Source organism: Culex pipiens, chromosome 3 (genome assembly GCF_016801865.2).
Source record: "Culex pipiens pallens isolate TS chromosome 3, TS_CPP_V2, whole genome shotgun sequence".
NCBI classification, from domain to species: Eukaryota; Metazoa; Arthropoda; class Insecta; order Diptera; family Culicidae; genus Culex; species Culex pipiens.
The window spans coordinates 144,833,271-144,847,383 of NC_068939.1; the positions used below are offsets into that span (position 1 = coordinate 144,833,271).

At 37.6% G+C, this 14,113-nt stretch overlaps 3 protein-coding genes across 3 annotated transcripts; 2 read left to right on the forward strand and 1 right to left on the reverse strand.

Annotated features, from left to right (window-relative positions):
* The first annotated feature begins 934 nt into the window (after positions 1 to 934).
* Positions 935 to 2,441, forward strand: LOC128093563 (uncharacterized). The gene is made up of 4 exons (XM_052710907.1): positions 935 to 1,151; positions 1,206 to 1,392; positions 1,452 to 1,851; positions 1,906 to 2,441. Exons 1-4 carry the CDS (start codon positions 935 to 937, stop codon positions 2,410 to 2,412), a joined length of 1,311 nt encoding a protein of 436 aa, XP_052566867.1. The 3' UTR covers positions 2,413 to 2,441.
* A 960-nt stretch (positions 2,442 to 3,401) lies between these two features.
* Positions 3,402 to 5,593, forward strand: LOC128093402 (uncharacterized). Its single transcript, XM_052709992.1, has 4 exons — positions 3,402 to 3,483; positions 3,535 to 4,547; positions 4,599 to 5,186; positions 5,256 to 5,593. The coding sequence occupies exons 1-4, from the start codon at positions 3,402 to 3,404 to the stop codon at positions 5,463 to 5,465; spliced, it is 1,893 nt and encodes a 630-aa protein (XP_052565952.1). The 3' UTR covers positions 5,466 to 5,593.
* A 115-nt stretch (positions 5,594 to 5,708) lies between these two features.
* Positions 5,709 to 7,715, reverse strand: LOC120417141 (uncharacterized). Its single transcript, XM_052709993.1, has 4 exons — positions 7,013 to 7,715; positions 6,771 to 6,957; positions 6,305 to 6,716; positions 5,709 to 6,246 (listed from the first exon to the last, which is right to left on the reverse strand). Exons 1-4 carry the CDS (start codon positions 7,713 to 7,715, stop codon positions 5,731 to 5,733), a joined length of 1,818 nt encoding a protein of 605 aa, XP_052565953.1. The 3' UTR covers positions 5,709 to 5,730.
* Positions 7,716 to 14,113: the final 6,398 nt, after the last annotated feature.

A 14,113-nucleotide genomic window follows, 5' to 3' on the forward strand; every position in this document is an offset into this window, starting at 1 on the left:
GGTATTGGACAAAGGTATGGGCCAAAAAGTATGTATTTAGCTGTCACTCTATAAACACATTCCACAATCCCCGACACCCTCTAAGAATTTGCTGAATTAGCCATTTTATCATGTTAATCAATTAGGCTTTTCAATTGTAGTACTGCAATTAGAACATAGGGATGCACACATTTGAAGAGAAGCCAGATGATGAGCAATTGATAAGAATGTAAAGAATGTAAACACTACGCAATGTTTTCATTAGTTTAATGAGTTTATAAATCGTACGATAAACATTTACGGTAGGCAATTATTGTAGTATTGGCTCCAATTAGGTCACGAATGTTCAGCTATAATAACTGGTTCTAGCAATTGTTACACTTTGTGGTGCGAGTAGTTCGGCAGAAATGGAGGTTAAAGACGATTTTAATCAAAGTGGAGAATCCGTTGAGTTTTTCATAAATTACATCTGTAAGCAAACGCCCGCAGTTTCAGCTAACCTAATTTAACTAAACAAAACTTTGCAGATGCTTTGCTATCTCTTGGTAGCTATACTATTTGTCAATTGTTTAAAAATGATGCATTCCAGACCAACCTTCCAAGCATTCTGATCAATATGAGCAAATCAAATGAAACTTTGAACACACTACTAGTACCTGCTATAGAGCAAAGTTGCTCTATATTTTTAATAGATCAAGCAGTGGCTTTTAAATTTCTCGATTCATTTACCATGGCACATGACGCAGCTATGATAAGAAATCCTAACAAAATGCTGATTATAAAAGATGTTACTAACGAGTTGACGTTAGAAGAAATTCTACTACACCCATCTTTCCACGAAATAAGAGATGTGTTTGCAATTTTATCCGCTAACGAATCAGTCTGTCTTCTGAAAATCGACGGACATCGAAAATGGAAACAAATTTTCGAATGGATAACAAACGAAACCTTGTCTATGGATAGCAGTGAAATATTTTTATCGAACAAAGCACATCTGGATAATCGTGTGATAAAACTTGCAACCTTTGAAGTAATTCCATTTATACAACTAATCCCACGGGAAAATGGACGATCAGTACTAAACAACAAAACATATTTTATTGACGGTTTGGATGGTAGATTAGTCGAAGGATTTTGTGAAGCTTATAATTGTACTTGGGAACTTACTATAAGTATGTACAATTTTATTCTCTAAAATAGTTGATGTAGCTGTCTGTTGCTTTCAGAGCAAGATGCCCAGTACGGTAAAGTGTACGAAAATAAAACGGCCGATGGCATAACTGGATCGTTGTTAAATAGGCAGGTTGACGTTGCAATTGGAGGTATAGCAGGATGGTACCATCTTCTCCCGTATTTCAGTTTTACAAGTCCCATGCAACCGATTAGTGTGACCTGTTTAACGCCACAGCCAAGGTTTTCATTTTTAAACATTAGTATAAGTTGTCTTCAAATTAAATTTCCTTTTTTCTTAGGCTCTTACCATCCTGGACGCTTGCAATCCGGATTTATAAGACACAAGTTTGGATATTGCTACTGGTTACTATTGTCGTCATCATAGTTTTTACTTACGTGCTACTGAAACTCAACAATGTACTGCATAATTTTCTTCCCATTCCATTTCAAGTTATTGGAGGACTTTTGCTGCAACCGGCAAATCTTCGTGTTCGGTCAACTTCCGAAACGATATTTTCCTTCTCGCTCATCACCTTTCTGTTCCTTGTAACAAACATGTACCTGGCAAAAGCCGTCAGTATGAGGACCAACCCTGCGTATGCTGCATCCATCGACACCGTTGACCATTTGGCGGCCAGTGGATTACCCTGGAATGCCCCTCACGAGGCCTGGAAATATTCAATTCTTTCATCCGAGAAGGTAAACCATGATTACGATAATCGTTTACGATTAGCTAATTTTGCACCCTTGCAGCCTTCCATACGGAAACTTTTGCAAACTTTTCGTGCCCCAGAGGTTTCCAAACTTGAGCAAATTGCCAACGAAGGCGATGAAAGTCTTGCTATAGCTTTCCTTGCCTACGGACACTATATAATTGGTAACTGGATAAACACTGACAACGTTGCCCTGTATCGATTGATGCAAGAGGACCTGTACTGGGAGTACGAACTAGTCTGGACAACCAAAACATGGCCCATGTACGACGAGTTGAATGAGTACATCATGCGCATTGTAGAGGCAAACTTGCAACGTTACGAGGAGTTGATAGTAGCTCAACAGTATCTGAACCACCGCGTTCAAAACGTTATCGCTCATTCAACCGACAAGGTAAAAGTAAAACGAATAGTATCAAAGTTTCAGAACATAAAAGGATACCTGAATCTCTTTTTGGTAGGTGCTATTATAGCATGTTTAGTGTTTGCTGTTGAAGTTCTTTGGGAGAAAAAGAATGATATTTTCAAATGGTATAAGGGAAGATAAGAACTATTATGTAAAACTGTGTCTTAAAATTACAACACACCAAAAGATAAAATAAAACGCAAAAATAAAGCTTTCCAAAATTTAAGAAAACTTCTAAAGGGTCATCCATAAACCACATTGTCTTGAAATCCGAAGCTACCTTTTTTCTACCATTTTATTTTTTTGATCTTTGTATGGGCCTTAGTCAACCTGTTATGAATAGTGATACAAAATAAACACAACACAAAGACACATTACAAAGCGCTACACGTATTCTTCTAAAGAAGCAGACATTTTAGCTTTCCCTACCCCGTTGAGGAAAGGCTATACAATCACACGAAAAGAGGACCTAGACAAAACTTCACGTATTCACGTCAGTCTGTGCTGAGTCGATATGTACTCAGAACAGACTGACACGTCACTGTTGTTGATTATAATCGCATTAGTGGCAAATATGCCTCAAAAAGTGGCATAACCTCGTATGGACTGCCTTTCAACAGCTAATTTGTTCGAAGTGGTAAGAGAGTTCACTGGTACTGAGAAGAATGAAATGAAAAGAGATGGTGAAAAATTAAAAAAAAAACCATCGAATAAGACGCAAAATATTCGATACACATATGTTAGGTCAAACAGTTAAGAATACTTAATGATTTTTTCTTTTACTAAAGGCCAGTTTTCATGTTCCTGTCAAGCACGTATCAATGAAAATGTCAAATGAAATTCTTCACAGAACAGTGTAATTGACTGACCAACTTGTCGACAGCAAAACTGTTTACACAAAGGATTTCTTTCAAATTGGCGTCAACAGGATCGAATTGCAAGAGAGTCATTACCCTAATGGTATCATTATTGGTTGGTATAGCTGTGAATACTTGGTGGCATGAAATTGAAACTATTGTGCAACATTTATCACTTTCAAGTGCAGCAAACCGCGTTGTAATTGGTTTTGAAAGGTTAGTTTAACGGTTATAAAAGAGGGGTTGCAATGTTTCCGAGCGTTTACAGACAAAATGTTCAACGTTAGTATCAGCTCTTGGAATACAACAGGTGAAAGTAACTTCCTGGCAGTCTCAGCCATATTAAGTTTGATAAGTAATTTTATATTTTTGCATGCTGGAGAACTTTATTAAACGCATCATTCAGTTCCACAGTATTTCACCGATCTCTACTGTACCTGCTTTATCAGCAATGCAAACGATATTGATTTCGAGCTACACTTCGAGTTGTCTCAACCAGTCATCTGGATCGATATAGAGAACGTCAACAGGGAAGACCTCCTGTCCAGCATCGAGAATGGGTGCCAATCGTTCATTTTAACAGAAAATTCTTGGTTGACATTTTTCGATCTCTTCTGGTATCTACACGACCGAACCGTTCAACGCTTTGCTAACAAAAAGGTCATTATTGCGCTGGATTACGACTCGGAATACTTCAAGGTTGAGTCGATTTTTGAGCATGTTGTCGTGCACGATATTCCCCAACTGGTGGTGATTGTTCAAGTAGAAGATGATCGCATAGATGTTGTCACGAACAAGTTCACGGGCAGAGATACTCAACAGGAGGTTATCCTCTTGGACAGCTACATTCCTTCTTTGGGAACGTTTCTGTATGGAAATGAGCTGTTTCCAGACAAACTGTTGGACCTGAAGGGAAGATTCTTGAGGCTAGCAATTTTCAACTACTCTCCGTATACATTTTGGAACGAGGTCAACTTCAGTTCGGACTCCAATGCTTATTTCGAGCATGACGCAAGTCTTCAAGTGGACGGTACTGAGTCGAAAATATTCTCACTGTTTTGTGATACCTTCAACTGTAGCCTGGAAATATCGTTGGACGAGGCCGGCGAGTGGGGTGAAATATTTGACAACCGCACCGGAAACGGTATTATTGGGGCGGTCGTTGAACGGCGTGCCGACATTGGCGTGGGGGCACTGTACTCGTGGTTTCACGAGTTTACGTTTTTGACGCTGTCGAAACCGATTTCACGAACGGGGGTAACATGCATAACGCCCAAGCCAAAGTTGCTGAGTTCCTGGATGACACCGATCTTACCGTTTACGCCCAACTTGTGGGCGGCTGTCGCGGTTACTTTTGTTTTAGCGAGCATTTTTGCACTGTTTATGAATTTCATGGTGAACAAAATCGTCTTAACGCAGGTAAGCCTTAAGATGTGCTTTTTATCAAAAACTAAATGTGATACATTGCAGGATATACGAGTTGATATCTGTGAATCCTTTATGATTATTGGTAGCATGTTCATCCTGCAAACTGTGCTTCTTCGGATCAATCGAAAAAAATATATCTCTCAAATGGTGCTTATTGGGTCGGTCCTATTTGTTGGGATGATGATAGGGAATGTCTACTCCGGAGGGCTATCCAGTGTAATGACAATTCCCCGTTACCAAAAACCGATTGATACGTTACTCGACCTGGCCAACAGTGACCTGCATTGGGCTTCAACGCATGACGCTTGGATCTTTTCGATACTGATGGCAACCCAGCCGACCATCCTGAAGTTGCTGCAAAACTTTGAAACTCATCCTAAGGAAGCGCTCCACCGGCACGCCATTCAACAGGACTTGGCCTACAGCGTGGAACGGCTTCCGTACGGTCATTTCGCCATCGGCGAGTACATCGACCGGGATGTATCGCACAACTTTCACCTGATGATTGAGGACATATACTGGGAGAACTGCGTCGCAATGTCCACCAAAACGTGGCCCATGATGGACCATTTGGATGGGTTGATATTGCGCGTGTTTGAAAGTGGCATCCAGCGCTACTGGGAACTGCAGGTTGGCGTTGGCCTTCAATGCGCATGCTCCTGAAATTCACGTACACGCAATTCTCAATTTGTTTTCTAGGTGGTATCGGAATACGCAGACAACAAGGTCCAGCTGACCATCGCAAATTCGCGCCACCAGGAAAGCAGCGGACCAACGATTTTACAGCCCTCGCATCTGGTTGGTGCATTTCTGCTGCTGGTCTTCGGATTGGCTAGCGGATTTATGATCTTCGTAATGGAGATAGCGGTTGGCAAGCTGCACGGTGCAAAATGGTTTCATCGGGATTGATGTGGTTACCTTCATCGAGATATTATTATCTTACAAAAAATAATCATCTTAATCATGAGCGATGATTTTCCCAACAGTTATATTAAACGTATCAACAGAACAATAGTGCTATTTACGATAATCATTGACTAACTGCTTCAAAAACGTTTTCTTTTTAAAGGTAGGTGCACATTTCTATACCATTGGCAAGCAAGACTACAATGTAATACACAATAAACTTTTAAATGTAGCGTAACAAAACTATCCTCAAACCTGAGAAGTTCATTCAAATTACAACAGGTCCTTTCAAGGAAATCGCATATTTCTCATACCTAACCCTTAAAATCTCTCCCAAGAAGGCAACAATCGACAGCAATATTCCAGCCCCCAAAACCATAAAAGCAGCCAGCAAGTCCTCACATCTCATCGGATGCGGCAAACTTCCCTCCTGGTCCTGCGAGTGAAAGATCTTTGTCTGTACCCCATAGTCCATGTACCGTTTGGCAACGACCGCTTCCTGGTACGCACGAACACCGGACGCCACAATTCTCAGAATCAAATCCGACAACACGTCCTTCAAAGGCCACGTCTTGGTTGTCATCGACACTTCATACTCGAAGTAAAGATCTTCCGACATCATCCGATACTGCATGACGTTTTTTGAAGTTATAAAGGTTCCGATCATAAAATGCCCGTAGTTTAGCTTGCTCACGGCAAACCCAACATCACCTTGGTCAGCCAATGCATTCAACTCTGGAATCGAATAAATCCTAAAGTTTTCTGCAACCTTCATTAGGTAGGGCTGTAATTTAAGAATAAAATTAGTTCAAAATCACTTCTTCCTTGATGCATTATCTTACATTCTGCGTAAGCAATAAAGAGTGAACCCAAGCTTCATGGGTTTGAACCCAGATCAAGTCCTTGTTGGCTATGTCCTCCACAGTATCGATCGGAGGCTCAAACAGTGGAAATGCCCTCAAACTGGCATTCTTCCCGATGTAAATGTTTCCAAGATTGATGGTGAACACGACCAGTGCAATGGAAAGTATGCACTCCGACATGGATCCGTACAGAATCTTTGCCCCGTTGAACAGAAAAATAGCCACCACATTCATTGCATTCCATCCAAAACTCCTTCGTTCGGCGTTGGGAGATGGATCATGGTGTGAAAGGAAGCTGTACATCCCGATACAGCAAGCCACACTAAGCACACTGCAAAGCCAGACACTCGGACTGAACGCCAGTGCAACGGTTTGCCACGATGGGATCATCCTAAAAGTTCAGAAATGTTATTTTTGAATGATTTTCAAAAATGACTCTACCTACCGTGGTCTTGGAACGAAACAGCCGATTCCAACCTTACGAATCGTGGCTGTGAAGCCAAAAAATCGATGAGCACTAACCCAGGTTAGCAGCGATCCTATCCCAACATCTGCTCGACGTTCGGCAACGGCTCCCATAATTCCGTCCCCCGTCCAGTTATCGTAGACCATACCCCATTCACCGGCTTGATCTACAGCAATTTTATTCTTTAATAGCAATATCACCACCTAAGATTCTAAGCTTACCAATTGACAAATCCCAAGTACAGTTGAACTTCATGCAAAACTCTACCATCACCAAACCTCCCATTCCATCGACCTTCACAGTTTGGTTCTTGAATGTGGCCAACCATTGACTACTCTCAATCGGCGTATAGATAAAATGAGGAATTAGTCGGAAACTCGCCAGTTTGAACAACTTTCGAGCCAAATTAGTTGTTTTATCTGGGAACAACTCATTCCCAAGCGCAAATGACCCATTCTCCAGATAATAACTGTCCAGAAAGACCAACTCCTTTGCTTCCTCTGCAGAGGACACGTATCGATGAGTCCACAGGTTAATCCGGTCCCCGGCAGGATTCACCACTAGAAATCGCACAATATCCCTTAACGCTGGATGTCTGCAGATATCCTCCAAAAATACCGCACCATCCACTTGAGCCTCCGGATCCCGCAGCACAATGACCGTTTTGTTCGGATTGCGAAACATGGCCAAGTCATGGCTGCGAATGAATGCATCGAGAAAAACTCCGGCCAACTCTTCATCCATAACGAACGCGTGACAGCCCAGATTGATCACTTCCGTTAGCTTTTCGGGATTGAAAGGTGGTTCCGAGTCGATTTCTATCTCAATCGACACCAGAGGGTGGTTTGGAAAAGCTGCAATTTTTCTTATGAAAGCATTCTTGTCCTTGCTTAATAAGAGACAAGTTGCGTACAACTCCAACATGTAGATTGAAACTATGAAAAATATGCAATTATTTTTATGGAAAAATTCAAGCAAAACACTTACAAATGTGAGCAAACAAATTTTGCAAAGATGTTTCCATGGGTTCCCACGAGAGAATTTCCGTTGAATTGTCCATTTTGAACCTTTTTTTGAATTCGAGGTTGACCACGCACCATTTTAAAGGATTTGCGGCAAAAATTGCAAAACGATTGTTTGTTTTGCAAATTGGGAACGACCATCGTTACGAGGGGTTGCTCTAGATATTTATATGTTTGTGTTTCCCTGCAAACAGAAACAGTCAAAGTTGTCCCATGTGACGGTTATGCTTTATAATGCAAATTGAAACGTGGCGTTCAAACAGCAACAATCATCAAAGCTAATGTATACACAAAACACGTGTCATTATCAAAAAGGTTGTGATGTATGATTATATTTGCAATGAATCTGACCAAAATAGGATCGCAACTTGCAACGCAATACCGATAAAAAAGAAAAAAAAAGTTAGGTAATGTTGTTATTTTTGCATGGTTCTTATCAATTTCTTTTTATGTTGTTGAACATCATGGTTTTTCAGTTCATCAATAAGCTTTAAATTCAATTATTTGTTGTTGGTTTTAAAAATTATACTTATAATCATCAGAGCATTCTAATATTGGCCAAATTCTTACCATACCAGGGACAACTTACTGTTAGATTATCCAGTAGTTTTTATTTCAATAATTTTATACATTTAAGTTATTAAGCTTAACCTTCTATTGAAAGTAGTGAAATATATATATCGAGATGGTGGACGGTGGACAACAACCGAGTCTAGTATACCCAGATTTTCGCTACAAATATTTCAATATCTTTAAAATGACGCAAACTATCGATATCCCCGTAAGTGTTGTCCTTGAAAGGATTTACAACAACGCTTGACTATTTTAAAATCTCGGAAAGAATACTAAGAATACAACAATTTTTTAAAAAGAAACAACTTCCTAAGTTAATGTGTACCCTGAATTTTTTTTCGTTAACTTCATTTATGTTACTATATTCACAAGTTTGTGTAATCCTTTCTTAATAAGAAAAAAATATTTTCATTCTTCCCGTGCATCTAAATAATTCCAAAATCAAGGAAAGACTTTTTTTTTTTGTTCGCATAATAATACCCCTATTAATTTGAAAGTGTTGAAAGCAGGGCTGCGGAGTCGGGTCATATTTCAAACGACTCCGACTCCGACTCCGACTCCGGCTTTCTGAGATTAGCCGACTCCGACTCCGGCTCCGGCTTTCAGCTCCAACCGACTCCGACTCCGACTCCAACTCCGGCCTGCCAACTCTAGCCGACTCCGACTCCGAGTTTCAAGTTTTAAGTTTCAAAAGTTACTTAATTATTATTTTGAAAACATTGATAAATAGGATTAGTTAAACTCTCTCTAAGTATCATGCTTTTCTCAAGGAAAATAAGTTCGATTCTCAAAACGGAAAAAAAGCTTCTAGGTTACAAGTTTTATACGTTAATGAAACAGAAAAATATCTCCGGTTTTGAAGAACAATTTTGTAAGTAAATTTGGATTTATTAGCTTAACCTCAAATTTACATTTAATTTATTAAAAGCTAATAAATGTAAATATTGAGTTGTTATTTTTTGAATGAATCATTGACAGAAATCTGGCTTTAATTTTCGATTTAACATATAAATTCAATTTGTTCACTTTTAGGCTGACATTTATAAGAAGCTATCAAAGTCACCTTGTTTTTTTAAATAGCAATTAAAAATACTATTTTTAAAGCTCCATTGATTTTTTTTTTAAGACGTACATGCACGTAAAATATTATTGCAAATCAATGTATCTAAATAAAATTCTTCGTGGAAAGGACGCTAAAAGGGTCCTTTTAAATTTTTTGGGACCTAGAAAATATGTTACCTTGGAATTTTTGATTTATTTTAAATTTTAAAATTTCCTATATTAAAAGGAGGCGCAATTTTTTAACCTTCACCTAAAACTAAGCTTTATGAATGATCATTCATCAAAATATATGAAAAAACTGTAAATTGGATAAAAAACAAACATCCACAGGTAAAATATATTCTATATATCAAAATAGTATGCCTACGGATCACAATCTCATATTTTTGTAGAGAAATAGTCAACATTAAGATAATCTACATATTTAACATATTCAATGATTATTTCAAAATTAGTTGCAACTTTTTTTGATTTTTTTTTGGTCAATTACAATTATTTAAAATGCAACACTTCGATATGTTTGTACTTAGTTACATAAAAACAAAATGCACATGTCTGGAGTTTTTTTTTTTTTTTTTCAAAGGTCCAATAAACCAAATTTGCAGTTTTTGAGGTATTAAAAACACCCAAAAAGCAAAAACTGAAAATTTGGTTTATTGGACCTATTCAAAAAAAACTCCAGATGTTGAGTTCCAAGTAGTAGATTAATATAATCGTTGATTATTTGTTGGAAAAATTATACTGTCAGTGACCTTTTTCCTATTTCCAAAATCAGTTATTATTATTATTTTTAATCTTTTTATATACCTCATAACTTTTTTCCTGAAAAATGATTTACTTAAAACCTCCAAGACATTCGCTATCGGGGTAGAATATGACTGTGGGTTAGGGTGCCCAGAATATGGGACTTTTTCTCAAAACCTCGCTACACAAGCTGAATATTGTTCCTTGAGCTATTTTAGGACTCTGATACTCGGAGGTGAAGTTTGTATGGGAAAAATCGAAAAAATGTATGGGAAACTCAATTTTCTTACGGTTTGTTCTGCACGATACGCTTTTTTCATCAAAATATTCCCAAAAGTGAGATTCCCATTGGAAATTTAATACTCTACAACTTTGTAGAACATACCAAAGCTGTAAAACTCGACCCTGAAAAGTTATTCACGATTTAAAAAAGTCATTTTTGCATGAAAAACTTTTTTTTGCCAGCTTAAGGCTCGGGTATCAATGGGTTAATCTCAACCAAATTTGCTCAAAATTTGCACAGATGCTTAAAATAACTCAAAAAACCGTTTTCCACGAGCAGGGGGTCATTTTTTCTGGGCACCCTACTGTGGGTGTATTTTTTCAGAAATAACTGGATTCAATTTGGTCAAATTTGAGTGCATGCGACTGTGAAAACAATTAAAAATATAAGATGTTTTGTAAATTAGGCTGTTTTATAGCAAATACTGAAATAAAAAATATTTTTTGTTGAATTTAAGATGACTCCGACTCCGACTCCGACTCCAGGTTATCAGAATTTTTTGGCTCCGACTCCGACTCCGACTCCAGCTCATAAAATTTAGCCGACTCCGGCTCCGACTCCGACTCCAGCTGTTCGAGTTTTGACGACTCCGACTCCGACTCCGACTCCGACTCCAGGTTCCAAAAAAGACCCGTCTCCACCGACTCCGACTCCACAGCCCTGGTTGAAAGTATTAACCAAACTTCCATCTTGCCAGCAAAATAATGACAAAAAATCTTAACTAAATGAAATAAGATGGCTGGTTGATTGTTCAACAAAATGAACAATATTTGTAGGACATAGGATTTGCATAAATATCCGCTGAATGAATTATATATTCGCAAAATTTAGTACTTTGAGGTGAGTATTCCAAATGAATAATTTTGCTAAATATTACTATTGAACCATAAAACAAATATTTATAACGTTAAGATAAAAAAAAAATAATTCTAAATATAAACAATAACAAAAAAACAATCTGGCTTATTTTTCATTCCACAAAGTGTAAAAAATAAAGCTACGATTTCAGTGATGATGAATTACTATTTCAATTTTCATTCTTATTTCAAACGAAGCTCATACGTAATTTCTTTTCAAAGAAGTCAACAAATTACTGGTTGGAGGGAATTAGTTTTTAATGGTTTGAAAACCGTACCTTTCCGTAACACCTTTCGAAATCCAATTCAAATTTGTATTTTGCATGGAAATTTACATTTTCCATTTTGTAAAAAAGACAAAATCTTTCTAAATCATTAAAAAAAAGGCATTGATAATTGTGTGTGCAACAAACATAATCTTCACATAATTTCGAAGCATTTCATTTCATTTTTAAATATATTACATTTCTTTTTTTCTTTTTTTTTGCTTTTCTATGGCAGATGATAACAATCTAAAATGGTTAAATCAAATAATTATTTTGAATTGTTTGAAAGTCTTATAACGAAGCAATATGCACCTGGCACGCCAAGTGTTAATTTTATCAGCAGATGTGCGCATGTCTGGATACGCCCCCTCTGTCCCCACTGTCATTGCTGGTCCGAGCTGTGTGAGGTGAGATGAAATCCAATAGATCCTAATTCCATGACATCACTTCCTAAGCAAGGTGCTCTAGACAAAGTATTCCTACAAAAATACAAGTTATCCATTACTCAGCAAAAAAAAATTACAAAGTAAATTCATGAGCAAACATGTTTTTCCAAACGTATCCGACAAGCACCAAATCCATACTGAACGCCTTTTCTGGGACAGGTACGCGAGGCGATTAATAAGTAAACACCTCCACTTTATACATAACTGGCAGGCTTCTAAAGTGGCACATAAAATTATCATTGCCCCTATGCTGTGTCCTGCTGACCAGAAACTTTGAAAATAAGTGCCATTCAACAACCCTCGCACCGCTGAACCGATTGAGAATCAGATAGCCAGCCCCTCCACGTGCAAGTTGTGGGACATTTATTATTCTGTTATTTCTCCCCCTCGGGTTTTCTTTTTCATTCCCACAAGACACCTGCAACATTTTTGTTTCCATTCCGTTGTTCCGTGTAGGAGCCCAGGATCAACGCTCGGTGGCGAACTGTTCGTAATTGCGGCACACACATGTCCTTTTTTACCTTTGTTTGTTTCGTTTTTGTTTCCTCCACGTACAGGATAAGAAGTTGAGAATAGTATTGGCAATGTCTTTTTAAGTTATAATTTAGTAACGGTTCTTCGTTACAATAAACACATTGGTCAAGTTCAACTGCACTGTATCCTGCAACTGAGTCCAAACAACACTGCTAGGTGATTCGAAGCGTGTACATGAAACTTAATTGATTTCAAACTTTCTTTGCTGAAATACTGTGGTGCAGTTTTGGGCACAACATATCTTTATAAAGACTAGAGTTTTTTAAGTAATTTATGCTATGGAATCACCTATGTTTATAGGACATTTTCAAATTAAACCCTAGAAGTATTCAATTCAATAAAAAAATGATTTTTTGCACGACTTTATACTGACGCTCGAAGCTAGTCCGTCCCATATGAAATTTCACCAATTTTGAGTAAATGATACAGTTTGGTTCGAAACCATGTAAACTATCAGAAAACCCGATAAAATTTAATACTTTGTTCTAGAAAACCCACTTTTTCGTAAAATTCTAACACGTAGCCTTATGGGTGGGACAAATTTGAAATGCGTTTTTCTCGGCTTGCTGTTTTTACACGGACGGACGGACGGACGGACTCGATTAGAGCGGCTGTATACTAAAATGTCATTTTACAACGTAAAAAGGATTCTGTAAGCAAGCATATAAAATCACGTTGAGAATTAATAGTCTTATAAACCGATCAATTGAATGATACAATTTAAAATATTGATGTAGGGCAAAGTATCCTATGTTTGCCAGCTTAAGCACTCGGCTCTAACTCCATCCAATTTGCTGATTTTCACTATTTAAACAACATATTTTGTAAACTGTTGATAGAAATTTGCGTGCTCACTTCCTTTTGAGCTATTTATCACTCGATTTTAGTTGAAAAGTTCACAACGGAATTATAAAAAAATCTTCTTTAGTAACTAAAACAACCGTCTGTGGGGGTGACTATGGGTCAAAAAACGATACACCTCTCGTAATTTCTTAAAAACAAAAACAATTTAAATAACATCAAAAATCTTTTATCGTAGAATTGTTCTTAGATAGTTTACTAACATTTTCCCAAAATATGGTGTAATTTGATGGAATCTACCTTAAATGGCAATCGTTTGAAAATTTACCCAATCTCACCCCTTAGAGAGGGTGACATTGGGTCAAATGAAACTAAAATGATGCTCAAATACAAAGATATGGTAAAAACAAGTCATCCAACAGTGTTTCTTGTTCGAGGAAATCGTATTGACATGCTAAAATGTTTGAAGTAGAGATTTTCAAACATTTGGGTACTTTTTGATCAATTCCAACAAAAATTTAAAAAAGTTGATTTTTCGAGGGGTCATTTTTGGACAAAAACGTACCTTAACTTTAGACAGCTGCTAAAATGACAAGATTTGTTCTAAGAACGAGATTTTATCAGAAAAGTCATCTTGAGATGTCCCTTGCACAACCCTTTCAACATAATTTAGCTTCATTGAGAAGTACCTGAGAAATGGTAAAATCCATAAAAAAAATACTTCGACCCGATCT